This window comes from Oryctolagus cuniculus, chromosome 5 (genome assembly GCF_964237555.1).
Source record: "Oryctolagus cuniculus chromosome 5, mOryCun1.1, whole genome shotgun sequence".
In the NCBI taxonomy this organism is placed as follows: Eukaryota; Metazoa; Chordata; class Mammalia; order Lagomorpha; family Leporidae; genus Oryctolagus; species Oryctolagus cuniculus.
In genome coordinates, this window is record NC_091436.1 from 160,876 (window position 1) to 188,666 (window position 27,791).

The window sequence follows — 27,791 nt, forward strand, 5'->3', positions numbered from 1 at the left end:
CCCATATGGGATGCTGGCACTGCAGGCAGTGGCTTTACCCGCTACAGCACAGAGCCGCCCCCACAGTATACATTTTCATAAAAACATTCAGATTTAATAGAAATGTTGTCTTTTATAGACAAGAAATTTCATATGCCCTTTTGTTTTTTTCATGGGCCAGAAATGTTCACCACTTTCCTTGTAATTTTCCTTCAGATTTTAGACTCCAACTATTTTTATTTGTTCGCTGTTGCAGCTAGGAATACCTGGCAATAACTGCTATCTCACGGACTCCTCCGCTCAATGTTGCCTGCAGCAGTCCAGGCACTGATGGAAGAGGTGCTCATCTGCCCACTGATTTCCTCAAAGATCAGTAGTTTTCTGAAAATGTGCAAGCTCTCTCTCTTAGTGCAGAATGCTAACTTGGTTGAGTAGAGGCTCCTGGACTCTACACTATTTTGCTTAAAGGAGAGATGATGCGCCTGCTCGAGCGTGACGTGGGTCAGGGAAGGCCCTTGTGGGGAAGACTCAGCTGATGACTCAGGAGGAGGGGCCCTGAGGGGCTGAGTCCGAGGTGGAGGGACGGATGTGATAGGAAAGAAGTGGACACGTCCTCTCTCACTGTGGACTCTTTCTCCTGGTACTCTGCTTGAGAATTCTGATCGATGTTGACAGAGGCTTGAAGGAGGCGCTGAAGTGGCTGTGAGGACCCACAGAAAGCAAAGCCATCTGTGGTTGAGGATAAGAAGCGCTGGAGATGAGCAGGCGGGGTCCAGCAGGAGACCATGAAGAGTAACTGGGGACAGGACTGAGTGTGGGATGGCACTGGTGAGGACAACAGGTTCTCGAGCCACACTCCCCACTCCCCACCAGACGGGTGGGCTTGATCTTGGTGTGCGGCTTTACCCCACAATCAAAAAGAGAGCAAATCAGTGGGCGCAAGGAGTATCAGCATCAGGTGTGTGTGTGTATGTGTGGCTTCCTGGGACTGCAGATTCCCTGGCCAAGGTCCGGATGTGCTGGAGTAGGGACCAGCTGTGCCTGTGTCCCACAGAGGCTGCACACCACCATGTCAGCAGTAACCTGACGAGGCCATGGCAACTGGGACGGTGAGGACACGGGAAGGTCAGAGGTCACGGGGAAGGGCACAGCAAGCACTGGCTGTTGAGGGCCAATCCACTGGCAGCCTCAGTGAAAGGAAGCTGGGTGAGGCCTGGACCACCCCTTCCTGACGAATCCCAGGGCGCAGGATACCGGGATGTCAGAACACCCGCGTCTGCACGTGATGACGATTCGCCACATTCGAGATCACCAAAGGTTAGCACCTACACTACTGGAAGGGACCTCACATGTTGTCCAGGAAACACGTGGCCAGGAATATGAAAAGTTGCCCAAAGAACACAAATGGCCAACAAATGAATGGTGGGAAATCCCCACTAACATTCAAAAAAACACAAACCAATGAAATACACCTTTTTGACTACAGCTGGCCAGATGAAATAGTGCCTCTACTGGGGACAGTTATTTGGCAACATCAACCAAAATTTTAAATATATATCTTTTGAAACAGTAATTCTATCAATTTGCACAAGTAGGCAGTTCAAATCCTACAAACTATCTATGTAGCCAGTCAGGAGCTCTGGCTAATAGAATATTGGAAGAAGACAAATTTTCTGTATCTTTGTGTCACCCCAGCCTCAGTGGGCTGACACACTGGATCCTCCTGCTCTGTGTGAAAGCACACACTGTGCACTGCCCCCCCCCACCCCCCGCCACCCTTCGCCCCTTCTCTTGACTCAAAAAGATCCCAACATACTGGATTTTGAAATGTCTTCCAAATAATTAAAGAAGTGGGAAATTGCACCACCACTGATGGTACAATGGCTCCTTAGGCTGGTTAATCAAACTGAACAATTTCATTAACATATTAGCATTTAGATATTATGAAAGGCAAACACAATTTTCAAAGACATCTACTTTCAATCTTAAGAGTGGGGATCTTTTTTTTTTTTTTTTTGCCAAGGGCCATTTGAATATTTATAGCACAATTTGTGATCCATACAAAATTATCTACTTAAAACTTAACTTGCTATAGATTTATTGAATTTTGAGTCCTACCTGTGGTTGCCTTGGCAGGGCCAGGCCAAAAGATTTTGCAGGCCAGGCTGGATGTTCCCCAACCCTTGTCTAAGGGATGAGGAATTTACTAAAAAGTTAAACAAATAAGTAGCACAGAACTGCTAGAAGCAGCAGTGATTTCAAAGGGTGCAGAAGTGGAAAGGGAGAGAGGAGGTGCACACTTGAGAGTGGGAACACTGTTTCCAGAGTCAGGTCCTGCAAGTATGTGCATAAAGAATCAGACAGGCAGAGCCCCGGAGGAGCTGACGAGGGTGGCACAGGGGCTCAGTCACAGAAGGGACATCTGCAGCCCACACCCAGTGCTTGGGTCCAGTTCTGGCTCCACTTCCTGTTAACGTACGCCCTGGGAGGCAGTAGTGATAGCTCAAGTAATTGGGTCTCCACCATCCACATGGGAAATCTGGAAGGAGTTTGGACTCCTGGCTTTAGAATGCCCCAGCCCCAATGGAGGACATTTGGGGAGTAAAGCAGCAGATGGAAGATATCTCTCTGTTACTCTTTCAAATAAATAAAAATAAACTTTAAAAAAAAAAAAAAGGAGCTGAAGGCAGTGGTTAGGGTATTTCAACCTACACGTGGAGACCAATGCCAGACATAGCTGTGTGCACACCGTAACTCATTGAGTGTGACACACAGCTGGTCTATAATGCAGCCAGGGGCTTATTGTCAGCAACAGCCTGAAGGAGTGAGCGTTTCCTACAGAACCAAGCAGCCCGGGAACCGGTGTGACAGCCCACCCAGGTTGAGCAAGGCCTGCGTTTTACTCCTAACCCACAAACCCTTCCATGATCAATATCCTGGCCATTTCCTTTTTCCACAGAGTTCAGGAAAACTTGGGATTAAAATTTCAATTCCTGGATTGTCTGAAAGTTTCTCCATGAAAAGGATTACTCCAGTGTGTCTGGAAAACAAACGCCCTTCATCGCTCACACGCAGAAGCAGCAAACACACCACGGCTGGCTGCTCGGCGGCTGCCTTCCCCACAGGGCTCCTCCCAGGCTCTCTGCGTCCTGCTCGGGCAGCCCAGGCCCCAGAGCCGTGCGAGGTGCTGGCTCCAGGCACAATCAGCCGTCCCACAGGAAGGCCCGGGGCTACCGTGACTTCTCTTGAAGAACTTCTGGCAGCCGAGAGAAGAGACGGCTGGAGACCTGACTTGTGATCGGGATTTCTAACTGGAAGACAATTTCGGAAACATTTGTGTTCAGACGACTTGAGGATGTGAGAGACACCCTCGCAATCCACTGAACAGTAAAAAGAAACAGGACCGTTTGTTTCCAATTTATTAAAAGCAAACATCAACTCTGCCTCATAACATGGACGTCAGGGTGAAGATGTTAACAGCGTCGTCTGGGACGGCCCCTGAGGCGGCGCCAACCAAAGCTTTCCTACAAGACACAGGGCTCGCTCCCGGGAGAGGCAGTTTTCTTTTCTGATCCAGACAGCTGCTGGCAGGTCGAGGCCGGCTGTCCTGGCCGACACCACGCGGGCAGGCTCGCTGCCAGGTGACCACTCCTGGCTGCTCTGGCGAAAGCAAACTTGTCTTGAAGCCACCTGAGCTTGGCACCAGGTCCACAGGGCCTGACGCCGCACCCGGAGGAGTGGTTTCTGACACAAGTGGACATTCTACTTCCTGCCGGAGATGCAGGTGATGGACTTACCTTGTAAGACTGCCTAGTATCTTCTCCACTGGTCATGCTCATGCTGTCTGCTTCCTGCACCAAAAGAGACGCAAACTGAGGATGCACCCCCTCAACACTCAGACGGACACTGCACCTTTCTAAGAACGTGCAGACACACGAGTCACTCGGGACACAGCTGCAGCCTCCTTTCAGTTGTGGCCACCTGCCGCAAAAATGCTGTTCTTTAATTATTCCATTAACATGGAAGCAATTAATTAAGAGGCAGTACCATTAGTGAAGGAAATAGTTTCAAAACTGTTCCTCCCACACCAGCTCCAACCATCTGCGTGGCATCTCAACAGCGCCTCTGAAGACTTTGGAAATGAAAGTTCACACGCAGATGGCTCACAGGGGACGTCCTGCCAAGTGCAGGGAAAGTGGAGCCCAGAGTTCCCCTCTCTCTGCCCGGGTGCCGCTGGCCACGCTTTGCCTGTCTGACAGACAGGGACTGCCGTGAAGAGGCCCAGAGCAGAACCACCCACTGGGAAGCAAAGTGACCAGGGACTGTGCTTCACATCTTAAAAAGGAGCTTCTCCACAAACATTTCCCTGCTCTTTGCTTTCTTTCGGCAGAAGCAGCGGCCTTGAACTTGCCGACCCCTGTGCCTCTCCTGCTGCGGCCCCTTAGCTTCTTGGAGGTGAGGGCTCAAGGCACTTGCATGGGCTGATGGCCGCCTTGTCATCTCAGATCGGCAAAGGCAGCTCAGCAGAGCTCAGGTCGCCTACAGAATCACCAGAGTGCGACGCGAGCAGCAGGGCAGACGTGCAGCCACAGGCCGCGGCCTTTAACACACCCTTCTCCGTGGCAGCACTCACCAACAGCGGGAGAGGGCCCCGCAGCTCCACCAGCCCAGGATGCAGGCCTTCCCTGCTGTGACCCTGACACGTGGCTCCCTGCATGGCCCACACCCACCAAGCCAGCTTCCGGCTCTGGAAAATGCTTGCCAACTTTTTGGCAGTAACTGGTTACTTTCATTATGAGGCATTTTAGTTTTTCTTACATAGAGAAGTCTATTGACTCTGTGGTGAAAAGAAAGGCCACTTTTTATTTGGACTTTTTTTTTTTTAAAGATTTATTTTATTTATTTGAAAGAGAGTTACAGAGAGAGGTAGAGACAGAGAGGTCCTCCATCCACTGGTCCACTCCCCAGATGGCTGCAACAGCCGGAGCTGTGCCGATCTGAAGCCTGGAGCCAGGAGCCTCTTCTGGGTCTCCCATGTAGGTACAGGGGCCCAAGGACTTGGGCCATCTTCTACTGCTTTCCCAGGCCATAGCAGAGAGCTGCATCAGAAGTGGAGCAGCCAGGACTAGAAATGGCACCCATAATGGATGCTGGCGCTTCAGGCCAGGGCTTTAACCCACTGTACCACAGCACCAGTCCCATTATTTGGACTACTTTAACGTCACCAAAAAACACCAGAAGAGATACAGGCATTGGCACAGTGGTTAAGTCAGAGCTTGGATGCCCACGTTCGCTGTCAGTGTCTGGTTGGAGTTCCGGCCACTCTGCCTCTGGTCCAGTTTTCTGCGCCTGGTGAGGCAGCAGATGATGGCTCAGGTGCTTGAGCCCCTGCCACCCACACAGGAGACCCAGATGAAATTCTGGGGTCCTTGCTTCTGCCTGGCCCAGCCCTGGTTTTGGGAGCATTTCTGGGGGTGGGGGCAGTCAATCAGTGGATGGGAAATCCCTTTGTATCTGTCTCTCTGCCTTTGAAACAAACAAAAATAAATAAAAAATTAAAAAATACCAAAATGGATGAGTTTCAAATAGGCAAATGCAACAAAAAATACACTGGTTCCAAAGTCAGCCCCAATGATTAGAACTGCAGGGGGAGGAGGTGACCCGCAGGAGCACGCCCCAGTCCCACAGACGGGCTCACGTGGGAGGCCCCGTGAGAGGCTCCGTGGGAGGCAGAACACAATGCAGCATCCTACCCTTGCCACTACTCAGTCTCTCCCATCCCTGTTCATGATTTTTTTTAAAAAAAGATTTGTTTATTTATCGGAAAGGCTGAGTTACAGAGAGCAGAAACAGAGAGCTTCTGTCCGGCAGCCTCACTCCCTAAACAGCCGAAACAGCTGGGGCTGGGCCAGGCCAAAGCCAGGAGCCAGGAGCTTCATCTGGGTCTCCCACGTTGGTGGCAGGGTTACATTTGGGACATTTTCTTTTGCTCTTCCAGGTGCATTAGCAGGAAGCTGGAATGGAAGCAGAGCAGCCAGAAATCAAACCATCACCCATATGGAGTGCAGGCGGTGGGTTTACCCACTACACTACAACGCTGGCCCCTGAATTCTTAGCAGCTCCATTTGACTTTAATCCAAGGTCTCCTGGAGCAGCTGTCAGCACTAAGTACCTGGGTGCACAACGTTTCGTCGTGTGTTGCTGTCATGCTCCTGGCCCAAGACCTGGATGCACAACCTGCAGTTCCCACGTGCCTGGCTGACAGCTCCTCACAGACTCACTGTGATCTCACGGTCCAGCGGTCACCTGCAGCCTCCATTCTCTGTACCCAGGGAGAGGAAAGGGGCCAATCCTAAGCCAAAAAGGGCAAGTGGAAGGCCCCTTCCTGCCTCATGAGGTTCTGGAGGAGACACTATGGTTCCCGTGAGCGGCCAGCAGCCTCCCTCAGCCCTTGGCGACCTCAGCTAAAGGGGTCCTAACCTAGGGTGCTACCCTCTTCATCTCATCAAGGGTGCTCTAGCACTGAGGATCCAGGCCACTCAGCTCCTAGTGTGGGACATGTGGTTGAAGGGGTGGGGCCCTCCTCAGCTATTACCTTGCATTTCCAACAGCCCAGGTAACAGGTCACGGCCAGCTTCCTGGGGAAGGTCTGGTGGCAGCTGGCATGGAGAGCCCATGCCCAAAGGCTCATTTCTGTTGGTGTCTTGTTCAGAACCAGCCCAGTCCCACATCTGCTTCCCACTGTGAAGCCCACCTGGGTCCCTATTCCCTCTGCCGCAAGACCCCAAGAGACGTGTGGTGGCTGCATCCGCACCCTCATTAAGCCTTGTCTTAAATGTCACCTTACTGGGGAAGTCTGCTCAGCCCTTTATTCAAGGGGAGGGGGAAGGAGAGAAAGAGGCCTTGCCTGTTTAGCTTAAGTGCACCTCTCCTCGCTCTGCTGCCCTGGAACTGGCCTCCCGAATCCCTCTGAGGAAGTGCTGCTGCCCTTGACTTCCTGGAGTTTCCTGCTCACACGCCCCCGGGGAGAAGACCTGCCCATGGTTGCAGGCCTCACGCTCTGTCCACCGCACACCCAGGGTGACAGTGGCAGATGTGGAGCAGGCTCTTGGCCATGAGAAGGGCAGCAGGGTGCTCGCAGGGGCAGCGGCAATGACTCCACCATGGGAGGGTGGGGGCATGGGTTTCACCCTGGGTTCTGGGCAAGTCACAAACCCCCAGCACTTCCGGGTTCCCACTGCGGCTCAGTCCCTGTCTGGAGAATCCTGTAAACTGACAGCAGTCTCCACTCACTCATGGGGTCTCTGACCTTGCACACACGTGGCTCTTCTGATGATCTGGTGGGCACTGAGTGGACATGGTCTCTCTGCTCACTCTCAAGATGGGAAGAAGGTGACCGGGCAGGTCTCCAGGCCAGCTGGGAATCTTGGGGTCAGCCTGGGGGTGCGATCTGGTGGGTGGAGCTCCTGCAGGCCCCTGGGGAGGCACCAGAGCCCATTTAACCTAAAAGCCTGCAGCTGCTCTCTCCCAGGGACAGGCACGTTGAGGGCATTCAGCAGGCGCCTTGGTCTGCACTGAACTGCGCCTGACCTGTGCTGCTCCTGCTGATGTAGGAGTACCAGAGAGGGGCACTGCTCACGGCCCTGGGGCGTCACAGGCCACCTGCAGCAGCTGCCCAGAAAGACCCACAGCCACCGCCTGGGGAAACATCTGGTAGCAATCTGAGCAATTCGGGAGTCCCTGTGGCACAGTTAAGAGGCTGCAAAACTTAAAAAACCCCAGGGCCTAGTGTTGCGGTGCAGCAGGTTAAGCTGCCACTTGACGCCAGCATCCCAAATCAGAGCACCAGCTGGAGTCCCGGCTGCTCTGCTTCTGATCCAGCCTCCTGCCAATGTGCCTGGGAAAGCAGCAGATGAGGCCCACGTGCTTGGGGCCCTGCACCACGCAGCACAGCAGCAAGGAGTTCCTGGCTCTTCTTGGCTGTGGCTTGGCTCGGATCTGGCTCCTGTGGCCATTTGGGGAGTGAAGCAGCAGACGGAAGATCTCTCTCCCTCTTTCTGTCATTCTGCCTTACAAATAAGTAACCTTTGACAACTAAGAGGATAAAATTACAAATTTTAGGTTGTTTCAAAGCTGGGAACTCAAACTCATCAGGGAGTCTTGAGTTTACGGCTGTGACACGCACTGTGCTGGTCAAACACACAGCTACACAGTACAGGCTTGAATGCAGACGTGTGAAACACACAGCGAGGAGGGCACACTGTCAGCCTCTTCCACAGCGCCCAGGTCATGGAAAACAGAAAGCACACAATGACACCACTGGCCTCTTACCTGGTCCCTGGTCCCTCCATGGCTGTCCCTGCCCAGAGCGGCTGTAGCCAGAGCTTGTCCTGTGGGAGCTGGAACCCTGTCTTCCCCATCTCCCTGTGGACACACAGAATCAGGGTGTCAATGGGCCCCATGGCTCCTCCTGAACACATGGGGTCTGACAGTGAGGCCAGGCCAGCAGCTCTTGAGCCTCCAGTGCACTGGGGACCAAACAGCTGCAGTGCCCGGGAGCCGGGCTCGGCAACGGGGAGCACGAGGGAACCTGACTGGGGTGAGAGACCCAGCAGCGAGGCTTGCAGGACCAGGAAGCTGCTCTGTCTGCCAGGGGAGGGGCTGGCCCACACCACTGCCACCATGACCCAACCACCCACTGGGATACTCCCTGAGCCACTCAGAGGCTCTCTTCTCCCCCGTCTCCACGCCTGCACCAACCCACGCTCTCTGTGGTTTAGACACTGCGTGTGCTCCTCGAGCTGGTGTCTGCACTGCTGAGCTGGGCTGGGAGGCCTGATTCAGACATCTTCTTTCTCGGCTCAAGCACAGCTCCATGCGCACACAACACATGGAGGGGAGGACAGCGTGCGGCACAGCGTTTGTGATGCAGAGAGAAGGGGGTGACCCAGGGCCAGCACCCAGGGCTGGGCCCCTTCTGGGCCCCTGTGCAGCCTCCGCTGTCCTAAAGCTTTGTGCTCACTATGTTGCTCCAACACCTTCAAGAGCTTCCTGGAGTGCAGTGGGTAAAAAGCCAGGCCAGAGCCTGGAACTCAACAATCTCCCAGCCCAATGCCTGTCTGCTGTCTCCACCCTTGTCCTATCTGGAGAGTCACAATCCAGCCCCCAACATGTGACCCTGCTGAGCAGAGAAATGACGCCTGGCCCACTGCTGGCTCCGGGGGTCTCCTGGAGCCAGTGCCCAGCACCCTATACTGGCGACTCCATGTTGTGAGTGGTGCTGAGTCTGTGACTGTCGGCCTCATCCTAGCTGTGAACACGTTGAGAACAGCTCAGCTTTGCTGTGCGACCGACTGGACAGCCAACAACAGAGCCAACACTGGAGCCCCCACAACGCAGGAGACACATGTAAACACGGCGTGAAAAGGAGCAGGGCCATGCAAAGCCCAGGACAACTGCCATCATAAACTCACAACCTTAACCAGAACTGGGAGCCAACAGCCCTGGGTGCCTGAGTGCCAGCTGACACCAATGCCAGGATAGGCAGAGCAGGAAGACTGTCACACAGTATTTCGCAGAGATTCAACTTTTGCTTTGGTATCTCCAACTTTGTCTGCAGTCGACAGAAGTTGAAATATGGAAGAAGGGCTGGGGGCTGGGGCGAGTGACACCATCCTGTCATCGGGTCCAGGCACAACGGCCTCCCGGCCTCCAAGGGTGACACTTGAAAGGCCACCGAGACTCCTCAAGGAAGTCTGGGTAGGTGGTGGGAGTCTGGGGTGAGTTCTCATATTGCAATCCAGAAAAAGAGTGAGACTGCTGCGATTATAGGTACAGACACTAAGCAGAAAAGCACTCCAAAAATCATGAAAAGAAACTCCGTATCTCACACAGGACTAATGTGCAGATAGGTCAGGAACTTCAAACACTCAACCACAACCAACACTATAGTTTAGAAATGGACAAAGGACCTGAACAGTTCTCAAAAGTAGAAATTCAAATGGCCAACAAATATACGAAGAAATGCTCAATGTCTCTAGTAATTAGGGAAACGCAAATCAAAACCACAAGGAGACATCTCCTCATCCTGTCAGAACGGCTAGCATAAGGAACGCTGTGAGAATCAACACGTGTGATGGGAATGTGAACTAATGTGGCCGCTGTGCGAAACAGTGTGGAGATTTCTTAAAAAACTAGAACTCCCTATATCAGAGATACCTGCTCCACCATGATCATTCCAGCACTGTTCACGACGGCAAGATATGCAATCCACCAAGGTGACTCCCATCAGATGAGTGGAGAGGAAGGGTGGTGCACACACAATGGCATCCTCTCCAGCCAGAGGAAGGAATGAAATCCTGTCATTTGCAGCATCATGTTGTGAGAAATAAGATGACATGGAAAGAAAAATATTGCATGTTCTCTCTCTCTTACATGGGGAAGCTTAACCCCCCAAAAATAAACCTGCCTCAAGCTGTACCCAGAATGCTGATCACCAGAAGCTGGGAGGGGTGAGGGGACACAGGGAGTGTGGATGCTGGGAGTCAAGTCAGAGCCAGCTGGAAGAAGTCCCCAGTCCTGCACAGCCATGGCAGGCCCCAGCACCCATCACAAAGTGGAGTCAGAGCAGGGAGAGGCCCTGACTGACGAGGACGGGTCATCCATGTGCACTGAGGTGCCACGCTCGTGTCACACTGCCGAAACACACAGTCACTGTCACCACAGCAGTCAAGAAAGAATCTCAACAAAATAACCCAGTGAGACATCAGTTCTGGTGACAGTGAAGTAACGGATCAATGGGATTCATTTTTCATCAAACTGGTTAAAAATTTTAAAAAGAGTTAATAAAAAAAAAAAGTGGCAAGTACTGGGTGCAGCAGGGTAAGCCACCGCTTGGGACACCTGTATCCCATATTCAAGTACCTCGGACCGGGTCCCCGTTCTGCTTCCAATCCAGCTTCCTGCGAATGCACGTCCTGGGAGGCAGCAGGGCATGGATCAAATGCTTGGGCCCGCCCACAGGGGAGACCTGGATGGAGTTCCTGGCTCAGCCCCAGCTTTCGTGGGCGTTTGGTAAGAGAGCCAGTAGATGGAAAATCTCTGACTTGAAATAAAAAGTAAAGTTTGCACTTGGAAGCCGCCAAGGATGCCAAGGCCCTCAGCGAGTGCTGGTGAAGGTGGTCAGGGACATGCTGACCTGTTAGCTCTACAGACACCTTGACCCGCCATCTGAAGAAACGTGCACACTACAGCATGCAAATGAGAAAAAGGTAAACAATTTCAGAGCTGAAAGCTCTGGGAGTGCAGGTAAACACACTCTGTGGCCATCACCTGAGAAGTCTCGTCATATGACCTGAGGACGGCGCTGTGTGGGAGAGCAGGGCACAGGCGCGCCAAGTGTGAGGCACCAGTAGAAGAAAGCACTGACTGTGCCCACACTGTTGTCTTCAGACAACTGAATCAAAGGTCATTTCTATTTTAACTACTTTCTTTACCTTCGTGATTTTTCTAACACATTCTCATTATGCGAAAAAACAACCCCAAGCTCCCGTCAAACACACACGCTCCCCACGCAGCTCCTGTATGTCAGGACTGTGGGCAGGAGGCTTTTAGGGACCGAACCTTTCTGAAACTGCTTTCCTCAGGGAACGAGACTTTAAACCACCTGCCATTTTCACTGTGTTCTTTTCTTCCAATCCCATCAGCCTCTGGGATTATTTTACCACAAGTCACAGGGAGAAGGCCTCACTGTGGAGGACCCAGCAGCACACGCTGCTGGTGCCGCTGCCCACCTGTGTGGTGTGAGTCCCAGTGCGCTCTGCCCACGATGCGTCTGTTCTCCTTCAGGCAGGCCCTGCAAACCACGGCCTTCAGGTTGTGGAACTTGGTGAGCCGAGACCTCTGCAAACAGACCAGAGGCACAGGCTGGTGAGAGAGTGCCGGACACTGCCACAGGGCGGTGCGGGAGAAGGGGTTCTGACAGAGCTCCGCCACTGTGTCTTCTGTGCAGTCAACAATCTTTCCTGAGAGGACCAGGTCTCACTGAGGCAACTACCACACAGTCTCACCTAAAAAACAACAAAAGCCTGCACATCAATGCCCCTCAGACACCGCGTCAGTTGTAGCGACAGTCTGTGCAAGTGCCATGGCCACAGACGACAGCAGCAGGTGGCAGAAGGGAGCCTTTCCCACGCCTGGAATTTTCCTTTAGCTCATATTCACTCTGTACTTTCTTGGTCAAGTGAACTATGGAGAGAAATGGAGACCACGGTGGACACATGGAGACCAAGCTGCCTTCCACTCTCTACAACAATACCCAAATCTGAGTATTTTCCTCTTGTTCTGTTTTGCTGTCTCCATGTAATTTGGGTAGCTTCTAAGTTCTGCACACTCACAGGCCACGTGCCACGGAGCGCTGTCTTGGATAAACAGGGAACACCTCACCAGCTGTCTTCTCTCCGACAGCAAAGTGTGGGGTGCTGGGTCTCGACAGGCCTCACTGCCCTGCACATCCCCGCGCTCATTAAAACACGTTCCAGGCCAGCTCAGCAGGAGGAACTTGAAAAACTGCCAAGGAGCGTGCAGCGGCGACACTTGAGCAGCGGGGACGGCAGCTGCCTTAGGGAACACTTTCAAGTCGGGCGTCCAGGCCGCTCCTGTGGGGTCAGTACGATGCCCGTGGAATCCCTGCAGGAGCGTCAGTTCTTCACTCAAGGGGAGGAAAATCAGAAACCATCAGGCAGGTGGGATGCTCCCTGCTCTCCCCGAGTGGAACCGTGGGGTCTTGGGTCCTATTTAAGAATTTGAGAGGCTGGACTTGTGGTGCAACAGAGGTTCAGCGGCCACTGGCGATGCCAGCATCCCGTAATGGAGTACAGGGCTGAATCCTGGCTGCTCCATTTCCAATCCAGCTCCCTGCTAATGAGACTGGGAAGACAGCAGAAGATGGCCCAAGTGCTTGGGCCCCTACCACACATGAGGGAGACTGCATGAAATTCCTGGATCCTGGCTTTGGCCGTGCATCGACCTGGCTGTTACGGGCATTTGGGGAGTGAACCAGTGGATGGAAGACCTCTGTGTGTCACTCTTTCAGATAAATGTATCTTAAAAAATAATTTGGGGAGTAGGTATTCAACATGCAGACACTGAAGTCTGATGCTTCACACCATCCTGGTTTCTCATCCTCCACTAGAGAGCAGCTGTCTGTAACCCCGTGAAGCCTGGGGCTGGGGATGTCCCTGCTGAGCCTGGTCTACGGCGAGTGGCCGTCAGGACAGACGGCTCTGCTCATCTTCCCAGCATCCCACCCGGGACCAGGATTCAGCGTGCTCCAGGAACTCACATTCTGCTCCAGAAGAACCTCCACGGCGTGTCCTTTCTCAGAGTGCAGGTATTTCTGATGAAAAAGCTTCCCATCAAATACATTCCAGGGCATGAACTCACTGGTCTTCCAGGGAAAGCCGCACGCACTGTTGACCAGTGCCAGAGTGGTGAGGCCACGGACGAGGAGGGAGCCGAGCTGCACAGCCCTAGGGTTGACGTAATCAAGCTGTGGGCGCAGACACAGGGCACAGAGAATGGGGTCAGACGTGGGTGGCCAGAGCACACCACCCCGCTGTCTCCGCCCACGTGAGCTTCACGCACTCAGCTGGGGGTAGGAGGCCTGAAGGGCAGGGCTGCCCGGGGCAGTGGGGGCTCCTGGCGAGCAGCAGTTGCACCCACTGGGCCTGCTCCTCACACAGGAGCCGAGCTCAGCGTCTGCCGCCTCCCACCCTGGCTGCACCCATCCCAGCCGTGGCCTCGTCGGGGAAACACACACAACACGCCTGGCTTCCACGTTTGCTCCTTGAGGGAAAGCTCTCTGTACAGGCTGAGAGGAAGGAGAAAACCACTCAGGGTACTGCTCCGTTCCCTGCCCTCAGACAGGGAATCTGAGATGAACACCCACGATTACAGACAGGAACACGAGGGCTTAAAGCTCTCAAGAAGGCTGACAGGCTGCTTCCAGTTCCTACAAATTAAGACCACTGCACCAACGTGAGATACTTCTCATAGCACTTACCAGTCAGTCACAGCACACCAGTACCAAACACTTCTCTGGCATACCTGCCTACTCTTCTCCAACAGCAGCTGCCCAGGTGGGAAACCACGGGGCACCCGCTTCTCCTGCCAGCACCCTCATGCCTCTGTAGCTCCTGGCCGCCGCTGGCCATGCAAGTGCCCAGTGAGCCCGTAGGTGAGGCAGTGCCCCTCAGTCACTGTCTAGGGTATCCACATCGCTCAAATGGACCCAGAGCCATTCTAAACATCGCGTGCGCCAGAGTTCACAAAGCTGACAGCAGCCGGGAAAGCGCACAGTGCTCCCATCCCTGCCCCACCCCACCCGCCGTGAGTGAGGCTCGCTTACTGAAGCGGAGGGAGCCGCGGGCTCACTTGTCCCAGAGCTAGTCTGTTTAATCTCAGGGGCTTCTGCACAGCATCACTGCTAAAGGGTACCCTAAGAACCACCAGGTGGACTGAACATCTGCCCCTCGCGCAGCTCGCTGTGATCTGCTAGTTTCAACTGGCAGAGCCCTGGGGACTGGCGCCGTCATAGTAGGTTGGGCCTCTGCCTGCAGCACTGGCATCCCATATCAGTGCCGGCTCAAGTCCCGGCTGCTCCACTTCCAGTCCAGCTCCCTGCTAACGGGCTGGGAGAGCAGCGAAAGACAGCACAAGTGCTTGGGCCCCTGCACCCACGTGGGAGACACAGAAGCAGCTCCTGGCTCTCTGTGCTCTCTCCCTCTTCCTCTGTAACTCTGCCCCTCAAATAAATAAATCTTTAAAAAAAAAAAAAAAAAAAAACACATGTCAAGCCCTGCCCCCCTGCCCCTGCACATGCGCTGTCTGCAGCTGCTGTCTGATAGCCAGTGGCCTTGTGCAATGAAATAGGCAGCTTCTGGGTGCCTGTCCTGGCACTCGGGAACCGCGATTCCCACTCAGCAGACAGGGCGGCTCTGGTCTGGGACACCCTCATCTTCCTCCTCCAGGATTCTCCTGAAAACTCAGCCACACCCTGCCCTCCTCACCCAGCCCCAGTGCCCAGCCTGGGATGTGACTGCGACTGTTCAGCCAAGGTCACGTGGTTTCTGAGTGACAGGGTAGGTCTCTGATTTGGCAGATCTCTCTGAAATGGAATCAGTTTCTCTTCATCCCTTCTACATTTGACTACTTTGAAGTAAACTTTAAGCAGTTTACCATCTCCTCTCAGGGCAGAAATCCCACGAATACCACTTGAGTATTCAGCGACCCACAGTGTAGTCAACACCACCAGCAGCCGAATCTTCTGCCCGCCACCTTCTCACCCTACAGATGCATCTGTCTGCATCTTCCTGGGTCTATGCTGCGTGCACACTCAGTCCTCCCAGGGCTCCAGGACATGCTGTGCAGGGTCCACTACGCACTGCTTTCCCAGGCCATTATCAGGAAGCTGGACTGGAAGTGGAGCAACCAGGACTTGAACTGGTGCCCATATGGGATGCTGGCACTGCAGGTCGGGGCTTTAACTCTCTGCACCACAGCGCTGGATCCTAAAGTAAACTTTAAAAGTAGGGGATTCCTCCATTGTTTTCTGTGTTGACTGTGCCTGCAGTGACATGAGCTGTGAGGCTGGCCTGCAGACTGCTGGGTGTGCCTCATGAACAATCACATCACCTAACAGCAGTCTCGTTTCTCCTTTCAAATGCGAGGCTTTGTGTTTTTCTCCTGACACCACTGGCACAGACCCCGAGTCTCACGGAAGCAGCTCACACCACCGAGAGGACCCCAGCCTAACAGAAACTGTGTCAGCCTCGTGTCAGCCGGGCCCACCTTGCTCACATCTCCACTACGAGCAGGCACTGACAGAGCTGAAGCAGGGTTCCTCCATCTGTGATCCTCTTGCTCACTGTCAACCAGGGGGACGTCAATGGCTCTCGCACCTGCTCTGGGCAGGTGCTGAGGGGCGTGGCTGCCAGGTGCCTGGGAACAGCGTGTTCAGTTTTGTAAGGCACAGCCACTTGTCTCCCAAAGGACTGCACCACTCCATGTCCACACCAGAATGAACCGGAGCACCCACGAAGATCAGGTTTGTTTCCTGTTTCCTTAGTTCTTGCTCTTTCCTCTACAGTTTGAGTGGCTCATCTGCAAAGATGTATTCTCAGGCCACCCCTTAGCCTTTCTTCTTGTCAAATACATTCGCTAACTTGCACGTTTTCTTCTGAGAACAGCTTTTATCCTCATGCTGCAAATTCTAACAGGTCGTATGAGCACCACCACTCCGAGTGTTTCACAGCCTGTACTGCGATCTCCCTCTTACCCGAGTTACTCAGAAGTGTACTGCTTAAGTCTTCAAATATCATTTTATTGTTCCTAATTTCTCACTGATTTTTCATGTGGTCACAAAACAGACGATTCCGGTAGTATGAGAGCTGCTGACGCCTGCCTGATGACTATCAGGTCTTGAAATTCTTCTGCAGGCAAGGGAAGTGTTTTCCTGGAGCTTCTGGGAGCAGCATTCCCTACGGCCAAACAGTTGAGCTTGTTGATAGCATTCCAACATCCCAACGCACAGTGATCCTGCCCTGTTAACTCTGGGAGGGTTTGCCGGAGCAGGACAACACTTCCTACAAAGTACCAAGAGGGAGTAGTCTAGGCTCTGTTGGCCCTGTGCGGTCTGTTACCTGCTTTTTAAAAACCCAAGACCCAGGACAGTAAAGAATGCAAGAGAAGCAGCGAAGGGAAATGTAATCTTCGTAGGACAAAGTGCCGGTTGGCCCAAGGAGGACCCTGTCAGTCACCTGCTCTTCCTAAATCAATACGCTGGTCTCTGTCAGGCTCACTCTGGCTTTGCCTTGTTCCTATTTCATGGTTTACAAATAATTTACCTCTTTATCTGTCCACTCAAAAATCACGAAACACAGAATCACAGGCTAAACAGACAAAGCCACCAATGTAGGGTCTGGGAAGGGCAATACTGTACTCAGAGGCCACGCGCCCAGCTGGGGGGACTCGGAGACCCCATGAAACTTCAGTCCTAGAAGCTTTTCTTAGATTTATTTATTATTTACTTGAACAAGAGAACGAGATCAATCTTCCACCCATTGGTTCACTCCCCAGATGGCTCCAACAGCTGAGGCTGAGCCAGGCTGAAGCCAGGAGCCAGGAACTGCATCTGGGTTTCCCACACGGGCGGCAGAGACCCAAGCCCATCACCTGCTGCTTCCCAGGCTCCTAGGCGGGAGCTGGATGGGAACTCACCCACACTGATCTGCAATGTGGCAGTCCTGAGCAGCTTCACCCACCCCCACCCCACCCCCAGCAGGTTTTTCTAGGCACTGATTCAGTTTGCTGAAAATGGATCCCTTCTGCCTGACCCTTGGTGAGGCTGAAGACGCTGACGGGCCACGTAGCTGTGCTGCTGTGGGGCTGGGAACCTCAGTTCTTGCCCTGGCAGCCAGCAGCCCAGCTGCGCTGTTCCCCTAGGCTCGGGAGGTCTGGGAGACAGATTGTAAGTGGCTCCAGAATTGCTACTTCTCAGAATCTGTTCTAAAAGTGCTCCTCAGACATGTTTGCTAGTGCCTTTATTTTATACTGATTACAATGTCAGGGTTAAGAATGGCTGTAGGGCCTTGATGATCCCCTGGAAACAGATGGCTTGAGAAAGCTCAGTGGCCAAGATCAGCTTCCAGGTCACTCCTAACATGAGCTGAGACTCTGAGAGAGACAGACCCCAGCACAGACAGGAACTCGCCTTCCTCCCTGGGGAAGGCCAGGAGTTCATGGGATGCCGAGAGCACCGCCAGTGTGGCAGGGGCTGGCTCCGATCCAAGCTCGGAGTCACCAGGAAGCCACCATCAGTGTGGCTGCAGGCCAGGGCCGTGGCTGTCCATCTCAACAAGGGCAGTGAACAGAGACAGCCTGTGGTGGGAAGCGGGCTTCAGAGCTTTGGAGCAAGAGACAGAGAGAGGCTGAGGCCTCTCGCCAGATAAGCAGCAGAAAGCGCCCTGGGTTCCCAGCGCCTCACGGGAGACATTCAGCAGCAAGCAGCCCAGCGTTTGGTATTCAGTGCCTCGGAGGTGCCCTGATGGGGTCTGCTGGATGCCACAGAAAATGGCATTCATGGGGGACAGGGCTGCTCTACACCAAGGCTCAGACGCTGCTTCCCAGGTACCTGCCCTAGGAGGAGTATGTTTCAAAAAAGTCACAGAAAACAGAATTAAACATGTGAGATTATTTTGGTGCAAAAACAACTTTAAAATCATGCATAGTTTTCCACACTTGATCTTAGCCAAAAGACCAAGAAGCAATGCACAGTTTTCCTAATATGCACTTTCCTCATATTACGAAAGAAATTTTTGTACCAGAACAAACTCACATCTTCAATTCCATTACCCATGAAATTCTGGAGTGTCCTCATAACTGAAATGCCAACAGAGCAAGGAGAACACTAGAAATACACTAGATTTTATTAGTAAACAAAAGAATACAAATAAATGGATTTTCTGGTCCTAAAGTCCTGGTTTAATTGGTGGGCTCTACACCAAAACACTTTCCTAGCATCTTCTGACTGGGGGTGGGCATGGTCTCAGGACGACTTGCAAGGGAACATCTCCCCTTCGAGGGTTTTCGGGCCAGGCTCGGGCACGTGCAGGTACATGATGTCCATCTTCCACTCCCATCTTGCACTCCACCCTGGGGTCAGGATGAGGGCCCTAAGGCGACCCCTCCTCGGCAACACTGCACTTCATGCCGTGCCCGATATCCACCCTGGGGTCAGGATGAGGGCCCTAAGGCGACCCCTCCTCGGCAACACTGCACTTCATGCCGTGCCCGATACCTACTGTCCTCCTCCCCGGTCACCTTCACTGCATGGACACGGAACTGCAGGGTGTGATGAGCCCCAGCTGGTCACAGCCCTGCAGGAGCCTGGCTGTAGCCCCGGACACCCATCTACACGGAGGCCATACAGTGCCGTGGGCAGCAGACAGGCCCTGATACCCTTTCGTCCAGCAGCAGAGCTGTGAGTGCGCACTTCCCACCTCCCTCCCACTACGTGGGTGTGTGGAGAGGACTCCAGGAAGAAGCCACGTGCAAAACATCTTCTGGAAAACAGGCCCTGACGGGTATTAAAAGGATCATCTCTGCAGGGAACATGAGAGACTCTGAATTGCTGCAACCCCATGAGTCCTCCCCTCCCCATCTCGTTCTTCACCCAGGACACAGCGACAGGCACAGGGTCACACAGCTAAGGGGAGAGGGTGACACTGTTAAGTTCTGGAACTCCGCCCTGCAACAGAAGCCTGGTGCCGGGGAGGTCTCAGGTGACGGTCACCTCAAGGCGAGGCCAGCATGGCACAGGAAGCAGGCCAGCAGGCCTTGGCTGCCCTGGGGCCGACAACGGAGACAGCCTCCAGCGGGCAAATTCCTGCTGACTGCAGGATGGGGTCTGACAAAGAAACCACACTGCTCTAGGAAAGCAATTACATGAACAGATTCTTTTTACTGAAGACAGACCACGTCAGCAGCGCCACAGCCACACGCTCACAGCACTCAACACCGGGAGCACAGTGGCCCACAGACATCTTCCGCAAATTGGTCATTTTTTATCGAGCCCTACAACGTGCACACTTGTGAAGGATCCACTGGCACCTCAGTACCTGTGCTCTCTGAGCCAGGAGAGCACTTGATTCCTGGAGATTCCCAAGGCTCAGAGAAGCTCCCTGCCTGGGAACCAAGACTCCAGGCCAAAGCTCCTGCAGGTCCTCACTGTGAAACAGCAGCAAGACTGGAAGACCCCAGCCCTCTGGCCACCGAGAGCTGTCCCTGGGACACTACCTGTAAGTTTACGAGCTGTGCAGTTGACTTTCCTTGGAGGCACAAAGCCTGAGCAATAAAGGCCTGCAAATCCTCCAGGCAAAGAGTGTCCACCTGCAAGGGAGAAAGAAAGGCCATGGTCAGGCTACAGGAAGAGTCCAGCACTTCTTCTCAAGAGAGCTGCGGGCACCACGGCTGCACGCACAAGCACACGGTGGCAGACACGGGCACACATGCGAGGTGCACCAGGCCTCGCATAGCAGATGCTGGGCGTGATGTGTAGGCTCCTCCCTCACCACCACAGCCCCTCTGCACAGGGGAACCTGGACTTCCAGGAGGGTCACTGCCTGGCAAGGCAGAAAGCCCAGCATGTCTGGGAGCAGCCAAGTCCAGGTCTTCAGTGGGCACAAACCACGCCGAGCAGACACAGACAGAGCAGGGCCTCGAGCCCGCGTAAATCAGGATCCCACCCCGAGTCCTGCCGATGCTTGAGGACCACAGGACTGGCTCAAGTGGGGAACAAGGAGGGCAGAGCAAGAACACACAGAATGGCAGCTGTCCATCAGCTGTGGCGAGGGGAGGCAGGAAGCCACGGCGCACGCGCCCTCTGCTCAGCTGCCAGGTTTTGCTACAAAGACACGTGGTCCTGGGCCACTGCACAATCCCACTGTCACCACCAGAACTTTTCGTAAAGGAGCAGATTCTGAGGGGAACAACACACCTATGGATGAGTTCATGATCTGTCCGAGAGAATGAAACTGGCCAGCATGCCTGCCCCCGATGACAACGCCTCCCCACCCAAATCAGGCCTACTTGTGAGGACTCCTGCTCACCCTAACCAGGAAACTCTTGCTGGCTCTTGTCTCTCCATCTGGTGGAGGCCAACAGAGCAGAGGTCTGGCAACTTTCTGACTGACCCCACTGCCCATTCCATTTTAGTCAAAGGAGGCATCACCTCGAGTGACTGCAAGCCCACCTGTCCAGGAAATCTGCGGACGCACACTGTCCTTAAAGCCCAGAAGACCCCAGGCTCAGCAGCAGCGCCAAGCACGGACACCCCTTGAGATGTGTGGACACAGAACCCCACTTTTGTCCTCTGTGACTTTTGAAGAAAGCTCCTCAAATACCAACCCATGAGGACAGAATAAGGTCTGATGTCACATTCTTTCTCATGAACCAACTTCACATCTGTTACCGTTTTTGCAGTTGACAAAGCTAAATCTATCAGAGGCCATCCAAGTTTCTTATTAAATTCTTGTAGAACTTCACCTAGTGCATCGCATTAAGGATCACAAAGTATAATGCGCAATTATACGGCACTTGCTGTACCATAGATTCTACGCACCGTTTCTATGACACAGACGTACTCTTCCAGGGTTTCTCAAGTGCGTCTTGAGTCAAACCTGGGGTTGTCAAGCTGGAGGTCAGCCCGGTTTCCACACACTGACGAGTGTCCAACTACAGATCACACATCAACATGTACACTGTACCTTTTCAAATTTATTTTCCTAGCCTTTTTAATTCTGAATCATCATTCCTAGGACCTTCTTAACCTAACAGATGCCATATTTGCTATTCTCTAGCTTTAGGAATCTCCAATTTAAATACCTCCTTCAAAGCTGAGCTGTCAAGTGCACGTGTGCTGATGTTCACTGAGGAGACTTCACTTAAAAGGCCAGCAGCTGCAATGCCTGCATCCCACGGCGGGGGGCCGGGGTGCACATCGGCGCTCTGGCTCCTGACTCCAGCTTCCTGCTAATGTCAACCTGGGAGGCAGCACAGATGCACAAATGATTGGGTTCCTGCTACCATGCGGGAGTCCTGGACTGAATTCCCAGCTCCTGGCTTCAGGGTCCCCCGTTCTGCATTTTGCAGGTATTTCCTACCAACACACAGAAGCTGTCTTTCCTTGAAAAATAAATAAATAAAAGGGGACAGCGTTTCGTGGTGTAGGGGATTAAGCCGCCACCTGCAATGCCGGCATCCCATATGAGCAACACTTCAAGTCCTGGATGCTCTACTTCTGATCCAGTTAATGGCCTGGGAAAGCAGCAGACCACATGGGAGAACTGGATGGGGTTATAGTCCTGGCTTCGGGCTGGCCCAGCCCAACTGTTTTAGCCATTTGGAGAGTGAACCAACAGATGGAGGAGCTCTCTCTCTCTCCATAACTTTGGCCTTTCAAATTAATATTAAAAAAAAACAAAAAAAAACTTCTGTTAAAAAAAGGTTACAGAAAGAAGAGGGCATTAGCAATGAGAAAAAGGCACGGTGGGGACCTTCCTCCTGCTGCCTGTCCTGTTTGGGGTCTATATAGATAGAGGGTGCAGGTTGCTGTTTTGGGTCTGTGGGCTTTTTCTGCATGGAGTGGATTTTCGTAAGTGACCATCATCTCGAAGAGACCCCCCCCCTCCACTGCTGAAAGAAACAGTTCCTCTTGCACATCCCAAGAGAGCTGCCCTCCAGGCACCCCTACGGCACCCACGGGCACCTGTGCATCGAGAACAAAGCACACATTTCTATGTATGGGAAAACTCCACTTACTGGTATCCACTACTCCCAAATCCCTACTAGCGCTCCATCTCACCTCCAGACTCACCAACAGTGGACAGATAATACTAACTGCTCACATATGCACGACTATTTAGCTTAAAAGTCATTCATGCCATCTTACATTAATTTATGCTTTTCTAAGTCTTGCACAAATAAAGAAGTATTCTACTCAAAACAGAAATTCAAAAACTACAGTTCATGCTGGTGCGTGTCGAAAACAATGCTGAAACAGTGGAAGTTCTCTGGGAACAAAATGCAGAATGCAGAGCTAGCCCCGGGACACCAGAAAGGTGACATCAGTGTAGGGTTCCGTGAGATGTGATCTACAGTGAGACAGGGACTCAGCAGCCTCAGGGTTGAAAAGAATTCCATCCCACAGGCAGATCAGAAGTGCTGACAAGAGGCTACAAGGGGTCAAGAGAGACCAACAGCCAGTCTCCATGCACCACAGGAACAGCAAGGCAAAAATGGCCTTCAGGTAACAGAGCAGAGACACAGGGCTGGGGCGGGAGGCTCAGCCCACCCTCCTTCCACTGGGGAATCCAAATACCACCACGGATATAGAGAACTACTAAAGAGGCAAACCTTTTTGATGGCAGTTACAATTTTCACACAAAAACTAAAACTAGTGGAAAGAAACTCTGGGGCCGGCACTGTTATCACGCGTGAGGCCACCTCTGGCAACACTGGCATCCCATACGAGCACCATTCTGAGCCTTGGCTGCCCCACTTTCAATCTAGCTCCTTGCTAATTGACCTGGGAAGGCAGTGGAAGATGGTCCAAGTGCTTGGGCTCCTACCACCCATGTGGGAGACCCGGATGAAGCTCCAGGCTCCAGGCTTGGCCCAGTACAGCCCCAGTCACTGCAGGCATTTGGGGAGTGCACCAGCAGGTAGAAGATCTGTCTCTCTCTCTCTGAAACTGCCTTTCAAATAAGTAAAACAAATCTTTAAAATAAAACAAAAAACAGTGTGACTGTCAAATGGCCCATAGCACGTGGTGCACTGGTCACACTGGCCAAGTGCTGGTGGCCTGGTGGATACTTACTAGGCTCTGTGCTTTCTAGAACATGCCTGCCCTAGAACACGAGGAGGTAACCATTCCCATTTCCCGTTTCAGCCTAGAAGTAAGAGAGGAGCTGATGACTTTGCTTGGTTGAAAGTCAACACGACTTAGGAAAGCAAAGTGATCAGCCCAGAGGCAGAGGCCACCCAGGAAGCAGCAGATCTCCAGTCAAGTCCTGGTGCCACCCCTAACCCCAAAGCAGCAGACCCAGCCCAGACTGGGGAAGGCACAGCGGGGTCCACAGCTGGAGAGAAGTGAAGCAAGGCTCAGCAGATCTCTTCCCTGCAGGACAGGTGAAGCCATCAAGGCCACTGTCCCAGAGGACCTTCATTTTACTTTTAGAGTACCTCAGGAGGCTAGACATTGGAAAAAGACGACCCGGACTGGCCTAGCACATCCTTAAGTACCACCCCCAAGATGAGACCAGCAGCAAAGGGCAAGCTGCACCCCTGGACCCGCAGTGCAGTGTTACCTGGACAAACAAGTAGATCAAGAGGCAGCACAAGGCTTTAAAGGGGCTTTCGACGGCCTGCAGCTCTTCCTTGGAGGAGGAGAGGTTGAAACAGGCTAGGAGTGTGTCCAAGCGCCGGGCCTGAGCTTCTGGCTCTTGGTTCAGCCATAATATTTTCAAACTAGGCGTTCCCCCTAGTTAAAAAAAATAAATAAATAAAATAAAGCCCCTCCATGTGTTATTATTTTTTGCAGTGGCGAGTTATAATACAACTCCTCTAGAAATTCAATAAGTGGAAACGAGGCTCTTCCTTCCTGACACACGTGGGGCTTTCAAGCTCGAAGGAGCCAAGGGCGTGAACGAGAACACGGCTTCCTAAGAATCACAACAAAAGGGCCAGCATTTATGTCTCACTTCCTCCTCCTCCCCTTCTTTCTAGCGGCTACATTTTAGGGGAAACGAGAGGCTTTGTTCCTCCATGCTGCCCTGTGGCCAGAGCACTTCCCCGACGTGTCTCCAGGACAGAGCCAAGATCCACGCAGCCACCACCCACACCCCCTTCCACCCGTGGTTTTCAAACTCCCAAGTGCAGAGCAGCCAGCTGTGGAGACACCCTGATGGAGGGGCCTGCACCGACCCCATGGCTTGGAGGAAGACCGTCTGTGGACTGGGAAACAAACACAGCTCCTGCAACCTAACTTCTGGTGTTTCCTTTCTGTACTTTATATACACATGTAGATTACAAAAGTCAGAAACCTGGGTGAAGACACATGGCTGCAGACTCAGGGCAGGCAGGAGGGAGCCAGAGCTGACCGGATGCCCCCGAGTCCCTGGCAAAACCGGCCCAACACTCGCGGCAACTGGGACTCACTGTTAGGCCACCCAGCTGTGCAACAGACACAGGCTGAAATGGCCCGCATGTTTATCACGAAACGAAACCCACCAAGCAAAGCCCGTCAGATTCTATCTGACCCTCTACAAAGTCGGCCGAACTCTGATCTATGGTAAACAAAGAGTCTCCATACCACAGTTACTTCATACACTAAGTACTTGAAAAGCATTTTTTTCTGACTAGAGAAGGCAGACATTTTAAGAGTTTTTTTTTTAAAAAATAGAAAAACATAAAGAAGAAAACAGAAATAATTCACAATTCTGCTACCATGTAAAACCACACTTTGGAATGCAGCTGGCCAGTCCTTCCTCAGGCATACAAAAATATCCACCTACACAGCTGTGAGGTCCTTATTTTTCACTTGCTCACACATAAAAGGCTATATAAAAAATGGAGGTTCACAGAATGCACTTGGAACCAACCATGGTGGAAGGGACCGACGAGCGGCTTCCTGGTAGACAGCAATGGCATGCAATGACCTTGGCAGCCAGGGAAGACTGTCGGACAGCAGGGAACAGACCAGTCGCGTGCCAGCCGCCTTCTCACCTGGTTGCCTCTGAAGAGCTAGCAGGAGGTCATGCAAACAAATTACAATGCAAGCGTGCAAAGGTTTTGTCAAACACTGAAAGTCCAAGACAGCAACACAGCAATCAGGGCAGGGGAATCGAGGGGGCTTCTCAGGAGATGGGCAGGAAACGGGAGGCTGGGTTTTCTGATGGAGGCACCTTCTCTGGGGGTTGCAAGGAAGCAGCTATGGGTACACGACACAGCCCTCCTGCACTCCCCTCTCCACTGTCTTAACCCCACATCCTGCCCATCAGCCTCTCCACTTCTTACAGCTGGAGTCAGTGATGTAATGATGGGATGTTGGCAACACAATCTGTGGCTTAATGCACTGTGGCACGTTGGTCCACATGTGAATTTTTTGAAGGACCATTCAGGTTAGCTCTCCTCTAGTGACAAATACACTCCAAGAAAAATGGCTGGCTCTGGTGTGATAACCTGTGAAGGCTGGGACTACCTAACACAAAGGAAATTGTTGGGAATAAAGGAATGTGTATGTGTGTGTGCACATGTGTGTGTGAGTATGTGGGAGCACAAGACTGCGTGAGTGTATGTGTACAAGTTTACGTGTGTGCATGTATGTGAGCACGATAATGTGTATGCACACATGTGAGACTGTGCATGTGTGAGAATGTGTGTATAAGCACAAATGTATGAGCATATGTGTGGGCATATGTGTATAAGTGCTTAAGTGAATGCATGAATGTGAACATGTGTGCGCACTTTATAAGCATATATGTGACTGCATGTGTGGATATGTGTGAGACTGGATGTGTATACAAAACTCTAATCAGAATTAGAGGGCACACTGTCATAGGACAGTAGACCCCTCACACAGGCTAACACATGCTACACTCATACCATCTTACATGCATACACAACTCACACACTCTCACATGGTCTCTCACACATGTGCACACTGGCGCTCACAAGTGTACACTCTCTCTCTCACACACACACACACACCCTCACTCTCTCACACTCAATCTGGCTGTGGTTAAGGACAGACTCAGGAAACAAAGACCAGAGGGCCTTTCCTTTCACCCGAACTCCATGGGTAGTTGAGACATTTGCAGCAAGATTTAAACAAGACACTGGCCAGTCTCCGTCCACCCACCAGCATCATATCCAAACACATCAGTGTCAAAAACCTGGGTATGTGATTTGTAAAAGCTTCTGAGAGACCATGAGGACAGACAGGCTCTGCAGGCCAGGGTACAGTCATATCTCATGAGGGACAAGGCACACTCTACACTTCCACAGCTGCCAACATGGACATGGGCAGACACATCAGATGCCTAGCCGTCACACAACATGCTGACATAATCATGCTTAGGAGTTTTGAGATATTTTCCTCACATATTTCTAGGGTAAAACAAAACAAAAACTGTTCAGTTTGTGTACACTCTGGGGATGTGAGAAGTGAAAGTCTTAGACTTCACTCGCATCTACCTTCATCTAAAGTTCATGTATGAAAATTTTCATTCACAAGTTCAATGTAAATGAGTATTTGTTTAGCATTCTGTTGGTAAAATATCCATGGCCACAAGAAAGCAAAATACAAACGCTGATCACTCACATGTAAGGTGACTCTTCACTCTAGCTGAATAAAGTTTAATAAAGCAACATGCATTCAGCCGTGAGCAGAGCAGTCTTAGCACCTCAAGCTATGGAACTGCGCTTACAGGGAGGGTGTTCACCATCACGCATGCCAAGAGACACCACCACGTGGCTCCTCTACTGCAATCAAAGCACACTGAGTACGGCCACAGAGAGCCTTCAGTGCAAAAGTCAACCCTCGTCTCACAACTGTAGCATGTACAAGAACACTGATGACCCGTCTTGTGACTAACGTGTGCACTGGCATGTCGATAGCCTGTGTCCTGACTCTAACATGGCCACACAATGTGCTGGCAACCCTTCTTAAGACTCTACTGTGTCCAGGTAACACACATATAACACAGCTCACCACTCTGACATGTCCATGTAGCATGTTGATAAATCTGTCTCATGACTCATGTGTCCACTGTCAATATCCTGTCCTGCGACTCCAACGTGTACATGTAACCTGTACTCTAACGTGTACAAGTGGTATGTCAATAACCTGTCTTGTGACTCTTTTAACATGTACAAGTAACATACGTTTATTTGGCACAGCTCCACACTCCTCTCACAAATGGGAGAAAAACAACTGAGCTGCCTCCTACCCATCTGGGTCCCCAGTAGTCGGAGTGACCCAGAGACTGGCGGCCATGCCAGCAGCGCCTCACGGAGTACATGCACTCCGCACACAGAAACTTGCGAGATCGGCCAAGACTTTCTCGGCCTATACGCATCAAGAACCCAGACGAAAACCTCCAGCAGTCTCAGCGACGTGAGGCGCCGGGACCAGAAAACCTCAGTGCGGCTGCTGAAGCTTTCCTACGCGTCCCGCACTGTGTCTGGACAGAGTC

General features: G+C 52.3%; 1 protein-coding gene across 50 annotated transcripts in view; it reads right to left on the reverse strand.

Moving 5' to 3' along the window:
- Positions 1-3,384: 3,384 nt before the first annotated feature.
- Positions 3,385-27,791, reverse strand: part of FAM120B (family with sequence similarity 120 member B) — a 70,741-nt gene continuing 46,334 nt past the window's right edge. For 15 of the 50 annotated variants that reach the window (XM_070074543.1, XM_070074531.1, XM_017339572.3 and 12 more), the window contains 7 exons: positions 23,904-24,076; positions 19,834-19,926; positions 13,322-13,528; positions 11,772-11,880; positions 8,311-8,403; positions 3,777-3,830; positions 3,385-3,634 (listed from right to left, as the gene is read on the reverse strand). In XM_070074543.1, coding sequence (XP_069930644.1) covers positions 3,790-3,830; positions 8,311-8,403; positions 11,772-11,880; positions 13,322-13,528; positions 19,834-19,926; positions 23,904-24,076 — 716 coding nt within the window. In that variant the 3' untranslated portion in view covers positions 3,385-3,634; positions 3,777-3,789. Of the gene's footprint in view, positions 3,640-3,776; positions 5,994-7,280; positions 7,456-8,310; positions 8,404-10,197; positions 10,338-11,771; positions 11,881-13,321; positions 13,529-16,315; positions 16,518-19,833; positions 19,927-23,903; positions 24,077-27,791 lie in introns of those variants that run through there. The other 35 variants (XM_070074532.1, XM_070074524.1, XM_070074544.1 and 32 more) reach the window with 22 other exon arrangements.